The 25,562-nt window shown below is 39.1% G+C and overlaps 1 protein-coding gene across 6 annotated transcripts in view; it reads right to left on the bottom strand.

Annotated features, from left to right (window-relative positions):
• Window positions 1-329: 329 nt before the first annotated feature.
• GABRA1 (gamma-aminobutyric acid type A receptor subunit alpha1) overlaps window positions 330-25,562 on the bottom strand; it is a 37,905-nt gene continuing 12,672 nt past the window's right edge. For all 6 annotated transcript variants that reach the window (XM_081851623.1, XM_081851624.1, XM_081851625.1 and 3 more), the window contains 7 exons: window positions 20,840-20,907; window positions 17,926-18,146; window positions 16,391-16,473; window positions 14,245-14,388; window positions 8,240-8,392; window positions 4,507-4,709; window positions 330-2,754 (listed from right to left, as the gene is read on the bottom strand). In XM_081851623.1, coding sequence (XP_081707749.1) covers window positions 2,434-2,754; window positions 4,507-4,709; window positions 8,240-8,392; window positions 14,245-14,388; window positions 16,391-16,473; window positions 17,926-18,146; window positions 20,840-20,907 — 1,193 coding nt within the window. In that variant the 3' untranslated portion in view covers window positions 330-2,433. The remainder of the gene's footprint in view (window positions 2,755-4,506; window positions 4,710-8,239; window positions 8,393-14,244; window positions 14,389-16,390; window positions 16,474-17,925; window positions 18,147-20,839; window positions 20,908-25,562) is intronic.

Below are 25,562 nucleotides of genomic sequence, written 5' to 3'. Positions count from 1 at the left end.
CTATAAGAGTGTATCATTATTTTCAAGGAAGACTTACTATTATTACATGGTTTAGCAAAGCACTGTAAAAAAGCTACATAGAGAGAATACCTTGTCCTTGATAAACTGTGCAATCAGGTTTATACAATATACTATTCACATAGACTAACAAACTAAGAGATGATATTATGCAGTCATTGCATAGCAAAAAAGCAGACTAGTTAAGTAATATTCACATCTAATGTGCAAAATGCAGACCAAAAAGTAGCAAAATGGATAATTAGGAAGGTAAAATGCCCTGAATGAACACACTAGTTTAAACGCCAAAAATAACAAGATAAACAAATACCGAAGTTAAAGAGTCGTATTTTATTTTATTTTATTTTATTTTCTATACATATATCTACACATAATACCAGAAGATTACACATCCTCCTTTAGCAAGCTCCAATCAAATTCGCTCATCAAGTTTAGACAGGACTAAATGGTAGACAATGAAGCATTAGTTTTTTGTTTAAAAAAAGTCTCCTTTTCTAAAGAAAAAGTTAACTATTTCATTTTGTAGATACTAAGTGAGCAGCAACCTCTTGATTTATTGAGAAAGAGTATATAAAACATTGCCTGTAACATGTATAGATATCAAACTGACTATCTTATTAGCTATTTTGATTGAAGGTCCATGTAGCATTGTTTTTTTAAAATGCATTCACTACCATGTGTTATGGATTCTGAACCACTGCGTTAATGCTTCCAAAACCCCATCAGTGTCTCCAACATTTTGAAAATATCCATCTCTGAAATTTGACTCCCCCCTCTTAAAATAAATTCTCATCAGAAATGAAACTGGCTAGAATTATTTTTTTGAAGGGAATACTAATAACTTGCAAAATGGACATCTTGTATTTAAAGCCCTTACATATTGTTCCTACAAATATATTGCTACAGTAAAAATGAAATGTAATAAGTTTACTCAATAAAATGTATTTTCCTGTACATTCTTTTGTGTATGGTTTTTTTTTCTGTATTTAATGCTACATATATTACATCACTTATAATTAACAGTTATGTATCAGCAAATATAGCAATAATATACAGATGATTTTTGTCTTAAATATTTTACCATTTTCCTACCAAATATAACTCCATATTTTTTTGTATTCACGCGTTACCTGAGCATACCAGTCTTAGCCTAATAATATACACTGGATGACAGCTTCAACCTGCAAGTACTGTACAGATAGCCACTTTACAAATGGAATTAATTCCAAGCTCTCCTCTTTGTCTTTCTTACATTTAGTCTTTTCATTTTCTTTTAAATGCCACTGACTCCTTTTTTGTTTTTAACTGCAGGCTCTAAATATGTTTCTTTTTAAAATATAACATATTAAGAGCTTAGAGAGGTGAACCGTACACAATATATTAAGAACATAAAAAAGTAAAAAAATGTACAATCTCATGCTGTATATTTACAAATATTATCGAAATAATAGATTTTGTCTTTCTCCTATCCTTATATTTCAATCTAAAGCTTTTAATGTACGGTTTTATAAAATAATACATTCAACTTTTCTAGAGCTTGCAAAACTGTGTTCTTGTTTTTCCCCCTTCCTATAACAAACAAAAACCTAACCAAAACAAAAAATTCACCCTGTAAATAATCCAAGAGTCGATTTCTCTAACGCGTTAGAAGTAATTAGAGCTCTGCACTTAATGTGCAATAGATTCAATATTATCAAGTCAAGTGACAATCTGATGCTTAAAATAAGACTGCAGCGAGAGAGCATATTAAAGCATTCATCATCGTTAATCAAATGTGCTATTCTGTGATAACCTGTACCATTAGTAAGTAGGCTTCCTTTTATGTAAATAACATTATATACTTTTTAAACTGGTGGTTGGTAATTTAGGCAAAGAAAGAAAGAAAAATAAATCTAGGAAAAATATTGTATTTTCTGGAATCCACCACTTTGGAAAGATGTATATATTCTATAAAAGAACTGAAAATAAGTAGCACTCCAAAAATGGAAAATACCATACCATATGTGCAACATGAACATATATAAAGACTGCTTTACCTTCTATCATTTTGCATAAAAATATTTCTCTTCTGACATGTACAGCATCTGTTATGGGAACATTCAGCAATAGGCTATCTACAAGTGATTTGGATTTCTTACATTTCCCTCTCTTGTTCAGATTCACGGTTCAGAATCAGGTGTCTACATCACATTGTTACAGCCCTAGAGTACAGAATTAATATCTTTTCTATTATATATTTATATATATATATAATATACTTTTACTTCATAAAATAAGGAAATCTCAATTTCTTTTAAGACAGAGGCAATGAAGCAAATGGGAATTGCTGTGTGTTTAAAACCAAAAATAATAATATTAATAAGACAATCCCCAGTGCAAAAGAGACTGAACAAACTATATATATGGTTAATGGGGTTAGTGAGGAGGAGGGTTTTGGTCTTTAAGCTGGGGCTCTCTATTTAAATAGGTAGCCCAATACACTAAATTAAAAATCCCAAAAAGCAATGGGAATGCTATTCTTGATAGTCGGTCAATTTTGCTGACGCTGTTAAAAGTTTTCTTGGGTTCTGGAGGTTTTGCTGCGTCAGATTTGACTTCTTTTGGCTCTATTGTTGCGCTTTTAGCAATGGTAGCTAGTCCAGGGTCCCTTGCGATATTAGGGGTGAAGCTAGTTGCTGTCGCTGGTGCTGTGAACGAGTTGTTTTTCATAATCAGAGGATCCTTTACTTTCTTTGGCTAGGAATGAGAAAACATAGACTTTAATCCAATACATCCATTCGACCATCCAGTCAAATGCTTGGACGGCTCCGAAACATACGTATGTTTTAGGAATATGCAAAACATTCCTTTTGTTTTCCACATGGATTTTTCCATATTGTAAAAAAAACAAACCATGAGATTGCATTTCCCTGCCATTTATGCACAAAAGCAGATGTGCACATTTAGGAAGAGCAAAATTTTCTGATATTTGTTTAAAGGTCATGGGGAACTTTAAATACACATGTGTTGAAGGGAATATATATATGTAGGCTGTTTTATATAGATAAGTTTGTTTTAACAGAAGGGTGTCTTGTAAGCATGGGTGCATCCTTTCCCATAAAAATTAAAAGGCTGTCTTTGACAGAGTAGGATGTAGAAGAAGGGGATACCACTGTTTACACACTTCCCTGAGAGAAAATCAATTTAATTTAGTGGAATTTTATTTTGAATAGACATTCCTATGATTGCACAATTCCTATTATGCATGCCCCCCCCATTTGAAATTCTACCTAGATTATATTGTTCACCTAATCTCCCATTCTATACATGTTGTTTTGCACAGCAGCTTCTGAGCTGCAGCAGCAGACTTTGTAGTAAAAGCATTGAATTTCACTAGCAGTGCCTGTAAAAGCTCATAACAGTTATTTGCTAGCCCAGTGCATCACATTACAGCACTGCATATGAGAGGGCTAGTAACTGGTTGGCAGCCATGCATGGAGAAAGTGTCACTTCTATGTTTGCCAAGTGCACCTGAGCACAGAGATGTGTGGCAAAACTACACACATTCCTTTCAGAAAAGAACGGAACTCTAGATGAGAGAACTCCATTTTCTCCATTCATTTCAATTAAATGAATGGAAATCCAAATGAACGAGCTCCAAATGAAAAATCCATTAGTTTGCCATTAGTTCTATTCATTTAATTGAACTGGAAGCCTGGAAAGGCCTGTACAGACCATAGAGATGTCACATGTAGGAGAAAAGAGGCAGAGAGCAGGAAAACTGACAGAGGTGAACGCTGTCCAACCCCTTGCCTACTTAAAAAAAAAAAACCTTTTGGCATCGTCTCCAAGAAAGCCTCCAGCAACGTGCAGTCTTCTGCCAACACCACAATTTCCCCCAGTGCTATTATTTTCAGACTCAAGGGTCTGGATGGCACGTGCATATACATCACTTGATGTCTTGTGATTTGATGAATCATCCCTTGGTGGCTCACTGCTGAATGTCCAAATTTTCTCAACTGAAAAGTCTTATTTTGACATGGCAACAAGGGTGATATGCAAGCTGTCTTTGAGGTGCTGAATTGATGTTAGCTGTTTCACACATATATGCAATTGCTCAGCAATTCACATGTGTATGTGTGATTCACTCTTAGCTGCAATCTGAAAAGGAGTTGCAGTAAATTCCATATTTCAATGCAGATATGAACTTTTTTTAAAAAAAAAAAATCTTAATGGGCTGCTGAATTCATAAATAAGTTGCTTGTTAATGTTGAAAGGGAACTGCTAGCATCTGAGTTGTAACATCTTTGGGAGGAATTAATGATACTGGATTCCTTGTAACAGTCCTAATTCAAGGGGAGGGACAGAGAGAGTAAATTGAACTCAGAGGGGCTTACATTTGAATGAGAATGTTTAGGACAGATTATCAAGTTCAAGCACTTTGGTTCTGTAGGATCATGTTTCCCATGCAATGCGTACAGTGGGTCATATGACAATGTATATTATTACCTTTTCGGGAACAACACTCTTGCCATCCCATGCATAGCCTCTCTTTGTAAAGTAGTTCACTGTTGCAAATTCAATCAGTGCCGAGAAAACAAATGCATAACACACGGCTATGAACCAATCCATAGCAGTGGCGTAAGCCACCTTGGGGAGAGAATTCCGTGCACTGATGCTCAGGGTGGTCATTGTCAGCACAGTTGTCACTCCTGCAAAGCAAAGTAAGAACATTTCAGAACTCATCCAATCACCACCCTGTTGCCTACTCCCATCTACCACACAACTGTGATATCGCTTTGAGTATATGCCATTGTAGTTAGTTACAGACGTCTTCAGGTTTGTTTAGCAATACCATGGTCCTTTTTGTAACGCAGACATTGGATCCACCAGCAGGAGCATCCCCTGACCAGAGTTCCATTTGGGGTGTGCTCCAGTAAGCAGAGCAGGGGAGTGTGGCTTTTGTCTTCTACCCCTGTAGCACTCAATGCTACCTCTCACACTGTCCCAGATGTTTGGAGGACCCTTTGGATGTATGTGAGAAGTGGCACTGGCAGCCACCAAGGGAGGAGGGATTGGCAAAAGTTGTTTCTCCCACTCTGCCTGGGGGATCCCTTCCCTGGATCAAAAAACTTGAGTCCGCCAAAGGGGAAGTCTGGACCAGATATAGATGTAGGAACAGATCAGTCAAGATCAAAAGTGCTACTTTAGAGTGCCCAAGGGCTTGTATGTTTGTGTGTGTGTGTAGGAGGCATTGCTGTGGGCAAATCCTAAATCCAAGCTCTCCTTGACACGGGGAAGGAGTTTCAGATACCTCACATCCTAGCTATAGATAAAACACACTGAGTGACAGGCATTATTTTCATTCAACTATTCTATATTTTTATTGGATTTGAAGTTTGTTTTATGCCTGTTTTTTTGTTAATTGCTTTGTGATGTTTTATGGGGAAACATTCATAAATGAAACAGATAGTATTGAACATGTGCAGGGTAGCTACTTTTATATATACCACACCATCTTGTGCATGTTTACATCAAAGAAATTTCCACTGTGGGCAATGGTGCTTGCTTCCAGGCAAATGAACCCAGGATTGCAGCATTAGATATTGCAGTAACATAGAATCACAGAGAGTTGGAAGTGACACGAAGGGTCATCTAGTCCAATCACCTGCAATGCAATGCAGTCACCTAATTTATGGCAGTTCCCATGCTTTCTATCTTCCATAAATACTGATGATAGGAAATCATCAGGTTGCAGCTGGAGAAATCAAGTCATATCAGGATTGTCCCTGACCACTGGACAGGGTGAGGAAGTCCACATGAGAGGACAGAAGGAAACCCTATTTAGGTGTTAAAACAATTTGAAAACAGAACACAGAAACAGTGGGAGTGGGGATGGGCACACCAGCTCTGCTGCTCTCTCATCCTCTGCCCCCCGTCACCTTCCACAAATTTTGTGCCTCACAGCAGGGAGCCTCTTATACTCATGTAGGCTCACTGTGCAATGCTGACATCTGGAAAATCAGGGTTTTACCTCATGTGGAGAAGCGTACTTGTCCCCACTCTCCTTTCCCTGTGGCCTGGATTACTATAATTCCTGAATATGACTCTTGCTGTACCATTGAACTGGCAAAATGTCAGTTAATTGGATGATTGTGATGGTTTACCACTAGGAGATGCCATTTGGATTTTTCTGCCTGAGGCACCAAAAACATCTTGAGGCAATCCTGATTGGAATCACATCCCTCTTGGCATCTGAGGCAAATTACAGTTATGGCTATGCCTCAACTGGACGAGCCAGCTTAATGGTTTTCAGATGAAATGAATAGTCCTTTCCATTTGTCTTCTGGTTTCTGAGCCCTATCTCGCATGCTGCAGCAACATTTTCAAGCTGTTCTCCACAAGCTTAAAGACTAATGCTGATGAAATAAGAAAAATATTGCTAATGTTGATTAAATAACAGGGGAAATGCCACTGTGATCATATACTTTGCATTTTGAGTAGTGATGTTGCTCACCCGCCGCTGAGCAATTTTATTTTAACTAGCTGCTGAGCTTTTACTGAAAGTGAGAGGTCTGTATCTCTGTTGCATTGCTTACCGTTGCGTTAAATCACATATTCACCAGTTACCTTGACAACTGCAGACATTTCATGTATTAAATCTCTGCTGCAGTATATTTCCACTGTGTCAAGTGTTAGCCAAAACACAGAGCAATCAGAAATATCTTGCACTATCCATATTCAGATGCATTATTTATTGTCAGAGGGGGGAAATAATATGACCTTTCAATTATCAGTCATCCCTATTCTGAAATGTCTCCAACTGCATAACGATTTGTGTAGAAAAAAACTGACTTTAAGGCTATAGTCCTGTCCAGCACAATCCTATGAATGTCTGCTCAGGCCCGTTAAGTTGCTTATACTCTCATGTAAATGTGCATAGGATTGGAGCCTAAATCACAGAGAAGTAAATGGAATTTAAGCACCCTGGTCACTCACAGAATAATGAATCAAACTCTGCTGTTTGTTTCTGTGTGTTTACATTCATATGAAATATTTGGAGGTTTTCCTTTTCCATGATAGCTAAACATAAAGCTTTAGAAGGGAAAACCTAGTCAAATGCAATATATATAACCTCTCAGAATGAATTGAATTGCTTTGTGCAGCCTTCCTTAACTTGGTGTTTTGCACTGCCATTCCCACATACAGCAGACAATTGCATACAATTCTCATCTGGAGAGCATCCAGTTGAGAAAGGAGGCTTTGTGTCTGGAGCTACTGACAGTGTCTCATAGAATCCTTCATGGAAGCCCCATCACCAGTAATGGACCAAACCCAAAGAGCAATGCTGTGCATGCTAGTCCTACTCCTGCTGCAGCATCCCCTGTTGGCACCACTCCCACACTGCCCAGCCATACAGAGCTTGCCTGTTCAACAGAGAAGCCTAGGACCCTGATCACGCAGGATTGTGGAAGGCCTACCTACATTCAGCAGGCATCCCATCAGTGGATGAGCTGCTGGTGCCTGGAGAGCATGGGGCCCACTCTTTGTCCATGCAATATTTTGTGCATTGCACAATACAGCCATAGACTTCACAGACCGGCATTTTATTGGTTTCTGTGGTCCTTGTCTTGCTATTGTCTAACACCATGATATTGCCACAGAAGCCTGGAGATAAGAGGTGCTAAAACACTGGTTGGGGGAAACTGTTCTCAATTATTCTGCTTATTACAAGACCAGAGCAGGCTGGTCCATAAGGGCAATTGAAGAGCTGCCCCACCAACCTCAGCCAGCCCCCAGCCAGCATGCCTTTTCTAATAGCTAATCAGGAAGTAGGAACACAGGTGGCACTGTGGGATAAACCACTGAGCCTAGGACTTGCCAATCAGAAGGTTGGCGGTTCGAATCCCCGTAATGGGGTGAGCTCCCGTTGCTCAGTCCCTGCTCCTGCCAACCTAGCAGTTCAAAAGCATGTCAAAGTGCAAGTAGATAAATAGGTACCGCTCCGGCAGGAAGGTAAACGGCGTTTCCGTACGCTGCTCTGGTTTGCCAGAAGCGGCTTAGTCATGCTGGCCACATGACCCGGAAGCTGTACGCCAGCTCCCTCGGCCAATAAAGCGAGATGAGCGCCACAACCCCAGAGTCCGCCACGACTGGACCTAATGGTCAGGGGTCCCTTTACCTTTAACTTTGCCCTTACCAGTCAAACTGAGCACCAGTCACCAGTGTACAAGACACTTACCAAAGACAGTTCTTGCTGGAACGGATTCTCTGTTGAGCCAAAAGGATACCTGGGATAGAATCACTGTCATAATGCAGGGCAGGTATGTTTGAATGACAAAGTAACCAATCTTTCTCTTCAAATGGAAATGGGTCATCATCACAACATACTCTCCTGAATGGGAGGGGGGAAACCCAAGAATGAAACGTCAATGAAATTCCTATGGGACAACATGCTTCAAATTCACTGAACAGAAATCATGCAGAAACTAGTATACTTTTTGTGCGTGGGATATGTTGTTTATTGTTTTTGCAACAGCTAGTCAAGAAATTCAGGAAAGGTTAAGAATTCCAGGCTTAGACTTTCGGAAGTGGAAGTGTTCTCCCCCCCCAAAAAAAAAAAATCATCTAAGAGGCTTTATCAGTAAGATACATGCCAAATCATGCCAAATGATTTAAAGCTGCACTTTCCATCATCTTAAAATTCCATTTGGATAGATTTTGCTAGTGACCCCTTATTTCTTGTTTTTCTCCTTCTCCTGATAGGGATAAACTCAGCAGAAGCATCTTGCTATCTGGACATCTTCTGGAGAGTATCTGCTCTTTGCTTATGGGATACCGTGGCATGGATTGCATAGATCAGGTTTCTGCTACCTTTGGATCACCAAGCTGAATACGGCTCATCTGCCCTGGTTGGCAGTGTTGTCCCAACAGCAGCAAAAATGCAGCTTCTTGTTTTTGTTGCATTTCTAGGACTGCAAAAATAAGGGGAGGTCATCATGTATCTGGGATGGTCACTATTCATAGCTGGTAGATTGGGTTTACCTTGGTCACCTCAAGTTGTGCAACCCTGGCATAGATTGACATTTGAGGGGTTTGACTGGGCTGACTTTGTTTTAGGAGTGGTGATTTGCCCAAATGTCCTTCAGACCCTTCCTATATCTTGGTTTTATAAATTAGTTTCCTGGCTTAGCTTTCCTCTTTTAAAAAGGGCAAATTGTTCAATGAAAATCGCGGTGGTGTCTGATAACTATTTAATGGCCCTTGTGAAATGGTGTTTTCCAGAAATTAAGCAAGCGCCTCCTTTTTAATCTCATCCTTTGTGACAGTTAGTTGAAAATTTAATATCTTGAAAAGATCAAATTCCTTAGGGTGTCTAATAATGTGGTATTGTATTCGGCACAGAGAGAACTGAAACAAAACAAATGTCAGCAGAGAAAAGAAATGAGAAGGTCTGAAATCAAAGGAAATCATCTCCTCAAACCAGAAATGATGCATAAAATAGTTCTAGATCTTTTTGAGCAGGTGCCCCCAATCATGTCCCAATGCGAAATGGAGGATGGTATATATGTGTCCCACTCTCTATACATAAATATAAGCCAATACTTAGGGGCAAACCTAGTGGTCTTTGGTGAAGCATCAGAAGGCACATTCAGCCAGTTTAATGGGGACCAGTGCATGGTGTGGGAATGCTCATACAGATGTGAAACAGATGTGCAAAGAGTGTTTTCTAGGCAATTCCTACACATCTTACTCCAAAATATATGTCAGAAGCAAAAACAGTTAAGGTGTTTAATATTACCAAGATCTGAAGTTGCACAGCAGCACTCTATCTTTACTTAGTCTAGCAAAGTATAAATTAATTTTGCAAGGATGCAGAATTAATGGGGGCAAGGGCAGAGCAAACTGCTGGAATGCACTGATTTTAGGGATTCTCACCTATTCATAAAAAATATTTGTTCAGCTTCATTCTTAATGGTTTAAGTAGGTTTTGCACAAATACTTCCTCAAAATGTTGTCAAAAAAATGATCTGGGAGCACTGGAAGGCTTTGCTTCATTGAAAGGCTTGTGAATCCAGGATTGTTTAGTGTATTAGAAAAAGACAACTTAAGAAAGAAAATGATATTGATTTATATAATATATTATCTACATAGTGAGGGGGTCACCTCAGGAAGCATAAATCTGTCTGTTTCAGATCATGTTACTTTTGCATGTTACCAATCATTCGCCATGATTCCATGTTAATCTGCCATTTTGAAATCCATCTCAAAATATGTCTTTTAATTAAATGCAATTAGCTGTGAATTATCATTTCAAAATATGTATTTATTTAATATTATATGTAAATGAATATTTCGATATGTTTAAACCACTGAGAATATTTGGAATGTTGCAAAATATGGTGGATGGCTAAAATTCTGTGTTCCAGATTAACCAGAGAGGTGTGGGTCAGGTCATTTTATATAAAAAATCATCAAGAATCCCTGAGGTATTTCAGTGAAATTGATTGAAAACAAGGTGAGCAAGATAATTAATGCATGGAATTTATTTACTGCTGAAGACACTGCAATGGCTTCTAGGTGAGGTGGCACAAAAGGTAAATGTGTCCTCTCTCTTACACAGAATTTTGAAAAGGCAAAATGTCTGCCTTTGACCTTTCTTTTGTTATGTAAGTGCCAGGGAAAATCACATGATTTAAAAGGTGGGCCTTCATTAATCCTTTCATTTCCCTCCCCAACATATATTTTAATGTTCATAGTTCACTCTTCAATTTCTTTGAGTCTGGTTTGGAATGGTTTTGTTTTTTTTTAATGACTCATCTACTGTGTCTGCATATGTAGATAGATGGATACAGTGCTTTTCCTGGGGGGTACGCAGGGGTACGCATACCCCTAAACATTTTGTGAATCTAAGTTTGGCCTCATTGAGGGGCAGTATTTCAATATGATTAGGAAAATGAGAGTACCTCTAAACATTTTTTTTAGAAAAAAAGCACTGGATAGATGATAGATAGATAGATAGATAGATAGATAGATAGATAGATAGATAGATAGATAGATAGATGATAGATAAATAGATAGATGATAGATAGATAGATGATAGATATAGATAGATAGATAGATAGATAGATATAGATAGATAGATAGATAGATGATAGATAGATGATAGATAGATGATAGATAGATAGATAGATAGATAGATAGATAGATAGATAGATAGATAGAGATAGATAGATAGATAGATAGATAGATGATAGATAGATAGATAGATAGATATAGATAGATGATAGATAAATAGATAGATGATAGATAAATAGATAGATGATAGATAGATAGATAGATAGATAGATAGATAGATAGATAGATGATAGATAGATAGATGATAGATAGATGATAGATAGATAGATAGATAGAGATAGATAGAGATGATAGATAGATAGATAGATAGATAGATAGATAGATAGATAGATGATAGATAGATAGATAGATAGATAGATAGATAGATAGATAGAGATAGATGATAGATAGATGATAGATATAGATAGATAGTTGATAGATGATAGATAGATAGATAGATAGATAGATAGATAGATAGACAGATAGATAGATAGATGATATATAGATAGATGATAGATAGATATACTCTCTAGTTCACTATTTCCAACACAGACTCAGGTTTATCAAGCAGAGGTTTCCTAGAGCCTCGTCCTTCATACCTCCGATTTAAAGTATCACAATAACTGAACCTAAGATCTTATGCACTCTTTCACTGCGTAATTTGCCCCCAGGATATCCCTCCAGGGTTATTCATATGTTTATGTATCTAGTTATCAGGGAGGGAGAGAACAGTTTGCAAGCTTAGCCTTTTCTCGTTCCTCCATTGTATGTATCTATTTAGCAGTGATGTGGCAACATTTCAGGTGAGGGCCTCTCCAACCTTTCAAAAGGGTCCAATCTCCACTGTGCAGTGTTGTAAGCTTTCTTTCTTCTTCACTGGATAAGTTCCTTTGATATTGTTTATTCCTTGATGCAAGTTCCTATCCTGCTTTGTTTTGTTTTTACTTGTCTGTGCAAACATCTTGTGCAGAACTTGGCGCTAATCATAAATAATAGTGATTAATGTCTTTTAAGCCATTATGCTAATTTTGTTTTGATATCTTTGCAAATTGGAATCCCTTATTTTTTCTGCCTGAACTGCCTCGTTCCTGACAGCATTGAGAAGATGATGTGAACAGTGACTCGAATTTTAACTATGCTCCTTCCATTAAGACTACATTTCTGTAGGGAACACAAATAGCAGGATGGGTAAATGATCTTTCATATCCTGGCTTCTTTGGATGGAAATAAAGGTTTGTTTTGCACATTCCTGAAGATGCAACCCGTCAGGCTGTATTTCTGATACAGCTCAGCACTCTCCGAGATGCTTATTTAGTTCATGATTGACATGGAAAGTATGCTTGTGTGGGAGGCAATATATTACAGTGGCTGGAACCTCAGATTCAGCTCTGTAAAACAGAAATAGCTGCTTTCTTAATGGGATAATTTGGTAGGTTTCATTGACCATTCAGTCTGAGACAGTGGCGTAGCGTGGGGGGTGCAGGGGGGGCCGGCCGCACTGGGCGCAACATCTGGGGGTTAGGGAAATCCACGGGTTAGGGGGCGCAAATCCACGGGTTAGGGGGCGCAAATCCACGGGTTAGGGGGCGCAAATTACTTGCCCCGGGTGCTGATAACCCACGCTACGCCACTGGTCTGAGACCAATGAGGGCCTTTCTTGAAGTCCACTCCCATTGGGTTTTGCTAATATGGCTTCTTCTTCTTCTTCTTCTTCTTATTATTATTATTAAGAGGAGAAGGAGAAACAGGCAAAATAAAACTAATTTTGGTAGCTTTGATAACCCGCTGTTGAACAGTTGTATGCATGCCAGGCAGCTTATAGAATGTCATGCAACATGGACACTGAGCTCTGTTTGTTTATATGCTTGAGCTTCACAGGCAGTGTGATTTATTTTCCCAGAAAATGGTAACACTCAAGCTTATGAACAAATGGTGCTCAATTTTAACAGCAAAAGGAGTAGGTGGGTGACAGGAACTGAATCTTCTCCCAGCTGTCACTTATTATCCCACAACCCATTTCCCACAACTTTTGCACAGCTAAAACACCCAAGGGAATGGACAACAAAAAATTAAAAACTATAAACATTTCAAAAATAACAATTTAAGAAAACCGAAAAGAGAGCAGCAAGTAAAATCAAGATGGGTGGTTTGTCAAAATGCCTCCCGGAACAAAATAAAGTTTTCTGCTTCCTTCTGGTATGGGATAGTCTACCATTTCAGAACCACAACATAAAATCCTTTCAAGTGTCCTAACAGACCACACCTCAGATGCATGTGAAACATGCAAGTGGAACTCAGGGAGTAAAAGTCATAGGTAAAATTATACATTATGTGAAAAGAACTGTCCTGGATCACAATTAGTCACTGGGCATGTATGCTGCCTGGGTTCTTTAACACCAAAAAATATTGTCCAGAATATTCCACAGAACTCCCCATATACTTCAGTCATCAGTTGGAGCACTGCTTACAGTGCTGGCCTTGTCTGAAGGAAGGTTGAGTACCTCAAAAGACAGGGCATTTTTGGTGGTTATGCCTATACTGTGGGCTTCCCTCCCTAGAGACTACCATATTTTGATATGGATTCTGAGATTTTTTTTCTGTGATTGTTGTTATTTACATTTATTCATTGCTCACTATATAAAATGTCTCAAAATGACTTACAATTGTAAAAAAAAAAAAGCATACACAGACAAGTCTTTAAAACAAACATCAAATAAAGCAGCATTATTTACTAAAAGTGTTCATCCTGCAATATTATTAAAAGGCTAAATCCTGCCCCACTCTATGAAAACATGAACCCCAAAACAGGCAGAGTTACCATATGATCCCAATCAAGAATAAAAGTTTCAGTGTTAAGTTTTGATAGCTTTAGGTAGTTAGATTACTGCTGCTTGCTGGTGGTGTAAAATATTTTCTATTTCCGCTACCAAATAATTTAAGTTGTATTGTTTTTATTCTTTTGTGGCCTGACTAGAGCGTTTTGAAGAGCATATGGCAGAGGACAAATTTAAAATAAATTATAAAAATACATCTCATGAGTTATGTCATTATTTTATGCAGAGTTCCTGACATTGATAATACTCTTGCTGATCTGGCTTAGTAGATAGAGAGACCATATTTATCACCCACCTGTACTGGACTGCACAATTCCAGAATCTACGGTTTGTCCCATGAGATCATATTGATTCAACCGAGAGCCATCTTCAGCTACTACAACAGACCTTGCTGGTTCCCGTGTCCATTCGTACATCACCTCTGATTTCGTATAAGCATCTAATTAGAGGGGGGAAAGTCATTTCCAAAGATGGCTCAAAAAAGTAATAATTGGCTACTCTGTTTCTCATCACATCATTCCCTTTCCTGTTCCTCTTGTCAACAAGACTGTCTTTTCTCCCAACAGTTTATTTTATTTTGCAGCATCAACATTCCAATGAAGACCATGGCAGAAGTGAGTTTGCCGAACTTTATCTTTCTGTTATCCAAATGCACACCATGAAATGACAGTAATACTGAGAGGTGTATTTTAAGAATATTTGATATGAAGGCATATACCACATTTCTGAAAGTCTTGCCAAGTGTATCAACCCAAAAAGCACAAGTAAAGGCTGGGGAGTTTTCTCTCTCATTTGCCTGACTGATGTGGTATGAAAGCACCTACCACAATATCCTGACTTTGGTCCAAATGTCTGACTTCATCACTCTTGAACCCATTTATACTTTGCCTTCTGTCTACCATGTACATCCCCCAGCGTGACTTGTGCAATTTCAATTAAGACCCAAACCAGTCTGCTTCCAGCCACTTCAGATTTTAGATTTAAATCCCTGAAACTGCTTGAGCAGTAGAATTATCTGAGTTTAAAGCATTTGGCAAGAACCCCAATGCCTTTCTTTTTCCCTTATCAGGTTTCTGTTGTAGTTTAAATAAGTTTCACCTTTTTAATTCCCAAGGAAATCTTCCTAATGAGTCCCTGTTTTAAACCGCGGTAGCACAAAGTTTGGAAACTATCCATCACTCCTTTCTGCACACTTGGTAAATGCAAGACTCTTTAGTCCATAGTAAGTCATTCTGTTTTAGTACCCAACAGGGAGAAATTATAGAGCTAGTATGCTGACCTCCATAATAGATCAAGGTACTAAATATCAGGAAAATACGGCATTTACAGTGGAAAAAGAATTTATAATTGATGGAGCAAGTTGTATTATCTTGACACCCCAATGCGCTAATGCTGTTGGTGCAATGATAGGGTTCACCAGCACTGAAGAAGGTCACTTTGTAAACAGAACTTCTTCTAGGCAGGCAGAAGATATTCAGAGCTGTGACCACTCCCAAACTCATCTTTTGGATGAGAAGCTGACCCGGGGTATGGAATCTAGTACAAAAGGTGGCTTTCCCCCAAGATAGCAGCTGAAGGAGTGACTACTATATCTCAGATCTGTAGTAGTCACCCGGTTTTCCCAAGATGGTAATCCATTATGTTGGGAGGCAATTTGATGCAAAATATTCCTCCTGATGGTCTCTCTCACTTCATGGGATCCTACACAATTATTTTCAAAATAGCTTGGGCACAGACATGAAATAGTAATACTGGGAATCATTGCTTGGTGGGCATTGGCAAGGGCCTGTGTTGATGTCTAGATCTTTAGGTCAACATGTGAACTTCAAATGGCCATCACTTCATTAGACTGAGCAGGCTCTTTGCTATATATGGTTAGCCGGACCCTTTGTGGTATTTTGTGAGGTTCAAAACACTCCTTTACAGTTCGCATGATCCTTTTGGGAATGATTAACTAGGACATCTATGAGTTAAAATCCAACTGAAATGCATATGATGTTTGTAAGTACATCCTGCTCTTTCAATGGAACTTGTATACCAATAGATTAAACACTTATTTGCATTAATTTTCAATTTAAAACAGGATTGCTCCCATTTGGAGGATCCACATTTTCTCTGTATAAATTGCTGAAGTTCCTCTTTCCCTCGTAAAATGTAGCTGCCGTCAAGAAGAAATAGGAACTATCTATATGCTGTGCTATCACAGTGCGTTGTATAAACCTGGAGCGGAGCCATTTCCTTCTTTGGCTAAGGCCTATGCCAGACAGGATTACATTTATTCATGTAGAAAATCTTCATTTAAAAAATAAAAATGCAGTGATTGGAAAATGTGTGTACACACATACAGTTCCAGGCTTTTAAGTCTCCTGCTCTGACTGTTAAGTGGCCTGTGGAAAGGAAGGATGAAGGGGGGGGGGGAATGATTGTTAAAGTCAACTTACAGCTTCCAAATTTCAAAGGGCAAGCATGTGCATCCATGGGAAAGTCTTCTAAATGCATTGGACATTCTGCTCTCACTGTGAGTCTATAAGGGGTCACAGGTAATAGTACACATTTAGGAGCAAAAAGTGGCTTTAATACAAATTATAATAAAAGATATGTATTCCAGCACAGTTTGGTTAATGTAGTATATCAAATTATCATTTGCTTGAGCTTCCTGAAGAACACTTGCTCGCTTGGCTTAAAAAAAGCATTTTTCACTTCTGCTCACCCTTCTATTGTCACCTTGCAAGTATCTTTATCAATAGCAATAATGTTTTGTGCTATGTTATTACTAGGATCTTTGTAGTTTTCAGTTTTCTCTGTCGGCCACATTGAGGGGTTCAACGTTTGGACTAGAATGGTGGATAGAATACTCAATTTATCAGTAAACAAAACTCAGTAGTCACTGGTTATTTTTGCTTTTGAGGCCAGCTCCAACACCCTTACTCCAGTGTTCATTTCAGTAGGACTAGGCAGGAAAAAATGGAGTTGCATTGTGAAAGTCTAGTATGCAATAGCAAAGCTAGATTTCTGCTAGGTCTCTTGGTCTCCTTCTCCATTTAACCTGCTTTCATTACTTTCAATTTGTTCCCTTTTTATTGCTCAGGGTTGCTCGTCATCATTACATTCAGAACAGAGCAGTGCTGAAGGTACACATTTCTGAAAGTCAGAAATATACCATTTATTAACTATGTTTATACCTCTCCATTCATTGAAGGAGCGTAAGATGATGTACCTGGTTGTGGCCACCCATGTAACAACTCCAGGTTCATGAAGGAATGGAGATTTGAACCTGGCTCTTCTCCATCCTAGTCAGGCACCCTAACCACTACATGAGGCTGATTTTCAGGAGAATTCCCAGCCCTTTTGTAAAAGAGTTCCTTGTACTTTTATGCTCTTCCTCTTTTTCTGTTCCAGAACACAAGCTTTTACTGGGGTCTGCCAAGCAGACCAGAAATGCCTATGCTCCTTCTGAAGAGCAAAATCAGCTCTGGATCTTGTAAAAGCAGCAAAGCAATATCCCGTTCTTCCCGTCTCATTAGTGTGCTTGGCTTGCCAAGTGAGACAAACCCCAACTTGTCATGTACAGGATGCTACTTTAATGCCATGGAGGAAAAGACTGTTTTCACTGCAGCAGCTACAGCTCATCCATAAGACTGGACTGTAAGAGCCTAATCTCCAAACTTGTTAAAGTGAAATATGAAGCCTTTTCAGTATCCCAAAGAATTAAGTGGAACTTAAGTAAGCTTAAAGGTCATAAAGTGAAAAGAGAAGCTCAGAAGAGAAGAAAAATTGATACCAAAAACAGCTACATTCAATGTATCCTTAATGTATCCTTTTCAGGATCTATACATCATTTCAAGATATAGAATTATAAAATAAGTGGTTTTCTTTTTTTAAAAAAGAGGAATATAGAAATAACTTGTTCATTAAGAATAATAAATTATACAACATGATTTCATAAAAGGAGAAGATGCCATGTTGCGATTCTTACCTCATTGTATAGAGCAGTGTCCCATCTTCCGTAATTCGCAAGAGTTTGTTAGGCATAGTCATGTTGTGAGCTACTGATTTCTTTCCATTGTGGAAAAAAGTATCTGGTGTCCATATTTTGCTGGCCATTAAATTATTAAGTCGGAGGACTTGCATGGGTCCTTTGAACTTCAGTCTTTCATCCCTCCAGCTTTGCCGGAAAAATACATCTATTGTGTATTCCTAAAAATTGGACAATGGGGAGTTTTGAAAATAGTACAGTTTGGCAATAGGACTACTAAATAGGAAGAAGCTTCCAGAACAAGGCAGAGCTTATTTTATAGCATGCTCTCTGCTATACTGGCAAAGAATATCTGAAACCCAAAATTGACTTTGGAAGGGTGTTACTCATCCAGTCTTCTGCATCTGGGCCTCTACATATGCAATATGAACAGACCTTACAGACTACCACAGAACAGTAAGATTACTTCCTCAGAAAAGTTTCATATCAAAATTCAAGCCGCAACAGGGAATTCCCATGGGGAAAATGGAAGACCAGGACCTTGCTCTCTCATTCCTTCTCTTCACCTGAAGCTATAATAGGTTTTGGATCTTTGGAACAAACAGTACAGTCCTATACATGTCTACTCAGAAGTAAGCCTTATTTAATTAAAGGGTGAAGAACCTAAGGCTCTCCAGATGCTGTTAGACTCCAAGTCCCATCAGCCCCAGCCAGCATAACCAATAGTAAGGGATGATGGGAATTATAGTCCAGCAACATCTATAGGCCTATACATCCCAAAGGTAATTTGCTATGCCACACACATTCTGCTTCCACAAATTGCCATTCATTCACATCCACAACCAAATATAATGACAGTGCTGCAACCTGGACACAAACACAGAGCTCACTTTCATTCTGCTTCTTTCACAGAAAGTATTCTCTGCACCATGGGAATATCTAAATAAATTATCAAATGATAAACTCCAGATATGTATTATTTCACTCATACCACACTCTTCCTCCAGGCTGATCAGAGCAGATTGCACATGGTTCCTAAGCAGCTTCTCAATCAGACATCTTATAGGGCCAGACCTTCTCTGATTCAGCTGTAAAATGATCATGTGTCTGTATAGCATTTCTTCAGAGGCTTCCTTAGGTTAAAAAGGCCTCCACAAGTAGATGAAGTACATGAAACTAGCAGTCTCTGGGTAGCAGATACCAGGATGACTATTATTTTCTCTGTTCTCTACCAACCCTCCAAATGCACCAGTTACTTTGAGAACTTTAAAGTACCCTCAGTGGGATTTCAATTCTCTAGCTAGAAATGCAACTGTTTTTCATAAACTGTTTTAAAGGGGTAACATCCTACGTCAAGAAGAAAAATGGAACCTGTGCTCATCTTCCCAACCCTAAAAAAGGTTACAATAACTTGATTGTAAAGAGAGAGTATCATAGAATAAGCATTAACTGTGATGCATGTTACAGGAGACACTGATCCTCAATGGAGGACAGTCTCACTACTATAGAAGACCATTAATGAAAGTGAACAATAGCTATGCCAGAGCATTAGCTGTGTGCAAAGCACTTGTGAGCTGAAGCAGGAATAAGAACACTTTCCTAGTCCTGCCCTCACTGTTGGACTAGCTCTGCCCCCAAAATCTGCACTGATCACAGGGATCTGTGATAAGAAACAGCTATGTGTAAGATACAGATACTTGATACAGAGTCATTGGGGACAAGACTAGCCCAGGGCTGTAGTGTCAGAGTGGCACCAGGTGTGTGGCTCTGTTCTTGATTCAGCTCATAGTGTCACGCAAGTAATGTGGGATCAGGCTATACTCATCATCATTCCTCAGTACATCTGATGTCAGTGCACTAGACATTGGAATTGTATAGTCCACTTGAACTGAGATCTATGCACATAGGCCCTGATGGGGCATCCAGTGAGTGCTTTGGATGTGCATGGTTTGGAGGAAAGTTCTTCCTACGATCTTGCGAAACCAAGTAATCATAATAGTCATAACAATTGTGGTTGTCACTCCACAAAGAACTTTTCCAATAATATTCATGGCCCATATATTTCAAGATTCCTGAAGGGAGTATTCTGGAACTGGTTCTGCAAAAGTATTTGCAGCTCCCAAAAGAAATTGACTTTGCAATTCATATGTCTTTTTCAGAAGATATCCATTATATGATTTACAGATAACAAACCACATCTACCTGAAAAATCGGTAGACCACTACAACCAAGGGTATGAAAAAGTCTTGCTAACTTTGGCCTCTTAAATCCTTTTAGTTTTATTAAATTATGTCATAATTTGGCATGTTTGCTAATCAATACTCAATGTTAGGGAATATCTCTTTGAAAAGGCTACATCTTTGTGGCTTACCACAAGTTGCTTAGGTACAAAATGGATAATGAAATCCCACAGATGCATTTATTATAGGTTTTTATTTTGACTTTACCTCTTTATATGTAGTAAAGTGGGTGGTCAGGCTTTTAACGACTTGAGTAGTCATGCCTGACATCATCCTTACAACAATGACAACCACAAAAACCTGCAGTTCAATTACCCATTCTTTAGGTGAGGTATATGTGTCCTCAGTAACTGTGCTGAGGATGGCCTGAACAATCAGACAAGATATAATTTACTATCATAATTTACTGTCATCTGCACCACATACTTCAAGTAATCAATTTGCATAATAACATGCTTTATCACGGGGAATGCTTCCTTCCCAGTTGCTGATGCTTCCCCATATTGGAAAAACTGCTCCAAACATTTCAAACAAATTGAACTATCAAACTTGGGATAGCACTTGAGGTGAATATTTAAGTGCACTGAAATCAGTCAATGTGAAAGACTCGGAAAACTGGTCTAGAAGCAGAAAGCAGACAGGGCGAGACTGAGAGAAGATAGGATGGCACTTACCATATCATGGTCTGAAACAGGCCCAAAGCTGGTGACGAAGATGTCGGTCTTCACTGCAGTTACACGCTCTGATGAAGCAGGAAATTAGGATAGTGAGTGCTTATCAATAGCTTTCATTAGATCCAAAACCAGAAGCTGTTATCCAAACAAAGAACGCATTGACTTTTAGAAGCTACGAAATAAGAGGAGGGGCTTAGCTCAATGGTAGAAAGCATGCCTTGCTTGTGGAAGGTCTCAATTCTTGGCGTCTCCTCTTCCATCTGAAACACTGGGTCGCTCCTACTAATCAGTGCAGACATTACTGAGCTGGGTGGAGCAAAGGTCTGACTCATTATAAAGCAGTTTCCTATATTCAAAATTGGCCCATATCATTAACTTAGTCATTTTGGCCCAGATCCACAAAACCATCAGTATGCTGTTGCTTACAAATTATTTCCATCCCCAGCAGACTGATCAGGCACCTGATTGGCCTTCCTGGCTACAGAGAAATGATAGATTGTATTTCTATGTTGAGGTGTTCTATGCTGAGACACCTAGGTTGTGGAACTCTTTCCCTATTTATAATACGCAAGCACCATCAATGTTTTTGCTTCGATTGCCTGATGAAGTACTTTCTGTTTATATGGGCCTTTTCTGATGCATACAGATCCTTTTGTCATTGTGCGTTACTATCCAGACAAGTACTATTCTATTTTGTTTTATGGATGTGTTCTATTCACTGCCTAGGCACTTCATTTATTTTTGCAGTCTATGAGCCTTTAAAATAAAGAAATAAATTTAAATTACTGTAATTACTCTGAAATGTGCATGTATTCATATAAATTAGCATATGCACATTTTATTCAAATATATGTCCTTTTTGTGACACCTAAGTGGCCACCACAGACACATTCCTTTTATAAATCCATGGGTGAACACATGTGCACTGTTACAGGCTGGTTTAGGTAGGTCTGTGCTTCCACCTCGAGTGAGACTCGAGGTAAGTTCAACACTGCCGTTTACTCTGCATTCAGTGCACTCCCACCACAGATTTGGTGTTAGCCACAGTCCATATCTATCCTGTTGTTTCTTTTGAAATACTGTAATTGAGGCATCCCACTCCCCCTCCCTGCAAAAAAAACAACAACTAGTTTTGATCTGAATTGAGAAGAAGAATTAGGAGCAATGAGCACATGTCAGGGACTGGCTGGACACCGAGGAGTGGTGGCTGGATACTGATATATGGGCACCAGGAGACGCAGGGTTGGAGATTGACTTGGAATAAGGGACCAGTGAACTGGGGGAACCTGTAACCAGGAGCCAGGAGATAAGAGTCACAGGCAGGAGAAGCTGCAGGATTGGAGAGTAAGGAACAGGTACTGGGGGAAGGAGACAGATAGGTCAGGCTGGTGTAAAGCCAAGCGTTTTCACACCTCCTCCTCCTCCTCCTGCCCCCACCTCTTCAGCTCCACTTTTGCCCAGGGCTAGAAGAGAATTGAAGATGGAGGAGCAGAAGGTATTGCGCACAGCTCAAATAGGGGGAGATACATAAACTGCAGTCGGGGGTGGGGCCTCTCTGTTGCCTCATAGGGTGCACACCTAGGAGTAGCTGAGAGATATAGGACTGATGGACATGCCTTCCCCTAACTTACAAGTGTAGCTTTTATAATAAAGAGTTGATTTCTCACTCTGGACATTCTGCTCAATATCAACTCATGTTTTCCTGGGAAGTAAAGAATAATATTGTAATATTCCAGCTGTGGTTGCTTTGTCACACAGTGACTTTTGAGGGCTATTTTTTGACTGCTCTTAGGACTGACAACCATACAAATGATATTGAAGAGGCAGTTAGACAGTGAGTGTTCCTAATTAGTCCTCCAGCAAAATGGATGTGGCCTAGTCAAACCTGCTTCCAAGAGAATATTAATTGCCTTAGAGAAAGGTACGGATTTTCTTGACGCCTAATTGGGTTGGAGCTTAATCCTAAAGAGGGTCATAGTGAGAATTAACCTCAAAGCACTGAAGTTGTAAGGTTACTCTTGCTCCCCAAAGAAATATTCATCTTGAAAAATGAGTCTTCATTTCTTGGTGGAGCAAACTGCTTGGGAACTGAAGGCTGTGTTCTCATCTAAAAGAGCAAATTAGATTTAATGTTTTTCCTTAGGTCGACTAAGGGACCTAGCTACAGTATATGTTACACACAAATAGGTTCAGTGCAAACCCTGAAAACCTATTTTCCAGGAAAATCTGTGTTGGGTTGGGATGAACTGAAATGGAGAACGGAGAAGGGTGAAAGGAGCAGACTGGAGAGGAGAGGATTCCTCTTAATGCTTAACTTAATGCTTAATGCCTTGGTTCCTGAACGCTGCAGCCCTATATACATTTCCTGGGAGTAAATCCCACTGAGCTCAATGGGACTTCTGAGTAGGCATTCCTAGGATTGTGATAGATGTATATTTTCCTGTGAAACAGGCTGCCTGGGTTTATTTTTATCAATCTGTTTAGTTCTCAAACTTTATATACCTCTTAGCATTGCATCTCAAAGGTTTAACTGGCAGGTCCTATTGAATTCAATGCAATTAAATTAGCTTAAATTCCTATATTTAAATATGTGTGCTCAGAGTGCCTGACTTTCCAAAGTGATTCTGAATGATGATCAGTGTCAGGATAAACCAACATGGTGCCCTCCAGGTGCTGGATAACAACTTAGACCATTCTTTGGCATTGGCCATATATTGGTTCGGGCTGATGGTAGCTGATATCCACAACATTTAGAGGCCACCACTTTGGCTAACCTGGCCTAGGTAAAAGATGAATGAGTGCTGGTGCTCAGTGCTTTTCAGCAGCTATGACTATGCAGACAGCCCTAAGCAATTACAATATGTCGTGTTCTGACCTTACCCAGAGTCCTCTCGTCCCAAATTGCATCATTTATGTCATCAGTCATGTTATGTGACTTTTTTGTTGTTGTTGTTGTTAAACTCTACCTGAATAACTAGCTTTCTCTGAGTAGATTCTGTGGGGGTTTTTTTAATGATGATGATGATGATGATGATAATTTCTGCACGCTGAGAAGGGAACTGCCCTTTTGTAGATTCGTGTTTTTTAAAAAGACATGCATGTGCTTGTTTACCACTTTTGCAATTAGATGATTCAGCTGTGCTTTGTTACATGCTCCAAAAATAATGATTCATTCTTACATAGGACACTTTAGAGCAAGTGACTCACAGACTTGGGGTATTACTTCACAATGAAAGATAACCATCTCTTCTTTTACCATTATTAGTTTGAGCGTTTACACCCACCATCTAGATGGAATTGTGTTCCTTTGGTCTACAAAACCTGATGCCAACCTGGACTCAAAGCCGCCTCAGGCATCCTTATGGATGACCTTTATGAAAAGGAGAGAGGGAGTGCAATTCTGTTCTGTTTTCATTTCATCCTCAAAAATGCATTGGGGGCCAAGGGAACTAAGAAGAGGTTGTGGGTTAAGGTCTTCAGCACTCAATGTAAGCCATAAAGAAAGGAGCTAAAAGAAATTCTAACATAAAAGGCCTACTTTTTCAAAATACTCAGAAGTGTGTGTGTGTGTGTGTGTGTGTGTGTTAGCAGAAGTATAACTGGAGCATTTGCCCGTTTTCAGCTCACAAGTTTGTAAACAGAGTAGGATTGTGCCTCTGCTCTATGTGTACCCTGAATAATGAGGTAAATCAGGGTGATTTAGGATAGTCATTCACATTATCCCCCCTCCCCAGTTGAATCACTCTATTAACAAGCATGTGTTAAAGGCTAATAGGGGGCTGTACAACCTTGCAAGCAGCTCTGTTGCATTAATTTCTCCATAAAGTTAAATGCATGACTGCTGCCACCCTCTTCTGAGAAGCAAAACCAAGCTGACTAGGGAAATGCCCAAAGCTTGAAAGGGAAGGGGGTGCAAAGGAGAAATGCAAAGGTGGGGGCCTTTTTTTTTTAGGATGGACAGGTCTAGGTTTTAATCACAGCAAGTTTTTTTCCCAGTGCGCTCCAATCACAGTGATTTGAGGGCAGGATGTTGGAGTCAACAAATGGGCCATCACTCTCAATTCATAAGGGAAACACTCAGGGCAGGGGAAGACATCACAGTCTCCTTTGGGATGTAGAAAACAACTAGAACATATTATTTTAAAATAATGACCAACTACATAGAATCAACAACCAAACCGTTGCAGTTGATCTAATATATGAAGCCAATATATGTCCCGTATGAACCATAAAAAGGAAGAATAAAACATGATCAGGTGGGAACAAGCTAGTCTGGCTGCTTCGACATTATTATACTAATGTCACTGGATACAGTGGAAGATTCATAGTTTCTTGTGTGACTAAAGATTAATAGCCACCCATCGAAATACATGAGCTTAACAATTCTTAAAGCCTGTTGGATTTATTTGTGTGAGGGTTTGTAGACCTGGTTGGAATGCTTTCCAGTGATCAAGGCTCCAACCAGATGTTAAGACTTGTAGCACTGGCTTACTTTGAGTAAGGTGAATTAACTATTAGTAGCACTGCAGCATAAAATATGATGCTTTATTTACTGCAGGGATTTTGCAAACATCATAGCTGAAAGACGCACTCGTACAAATATATAGCTTCAGGACATTATGGTTGGATGTCTCTCTGGCACTTTGAAGGCATCTGTATGTTGGAAGGTGAAATGCAATAATGATATCACTTTTACCCATTAGCATACTAGTTGACATAGGTC

Source organism: Podarcis erhardii, assembly GCF_964252035.2.
Source record: "Podarcis erhardii genome assembly, chromosome: 2".
NCBI classification, from domain to species: Eukaryota; Metazoa; Chordata; class Lepidosauria; order Squamata; family Lacertidae; genus Podarcis; species Podarcis erhardii.
This window is presented reverse-complemented; position numbering and strand designations above follow the sequence as displayed.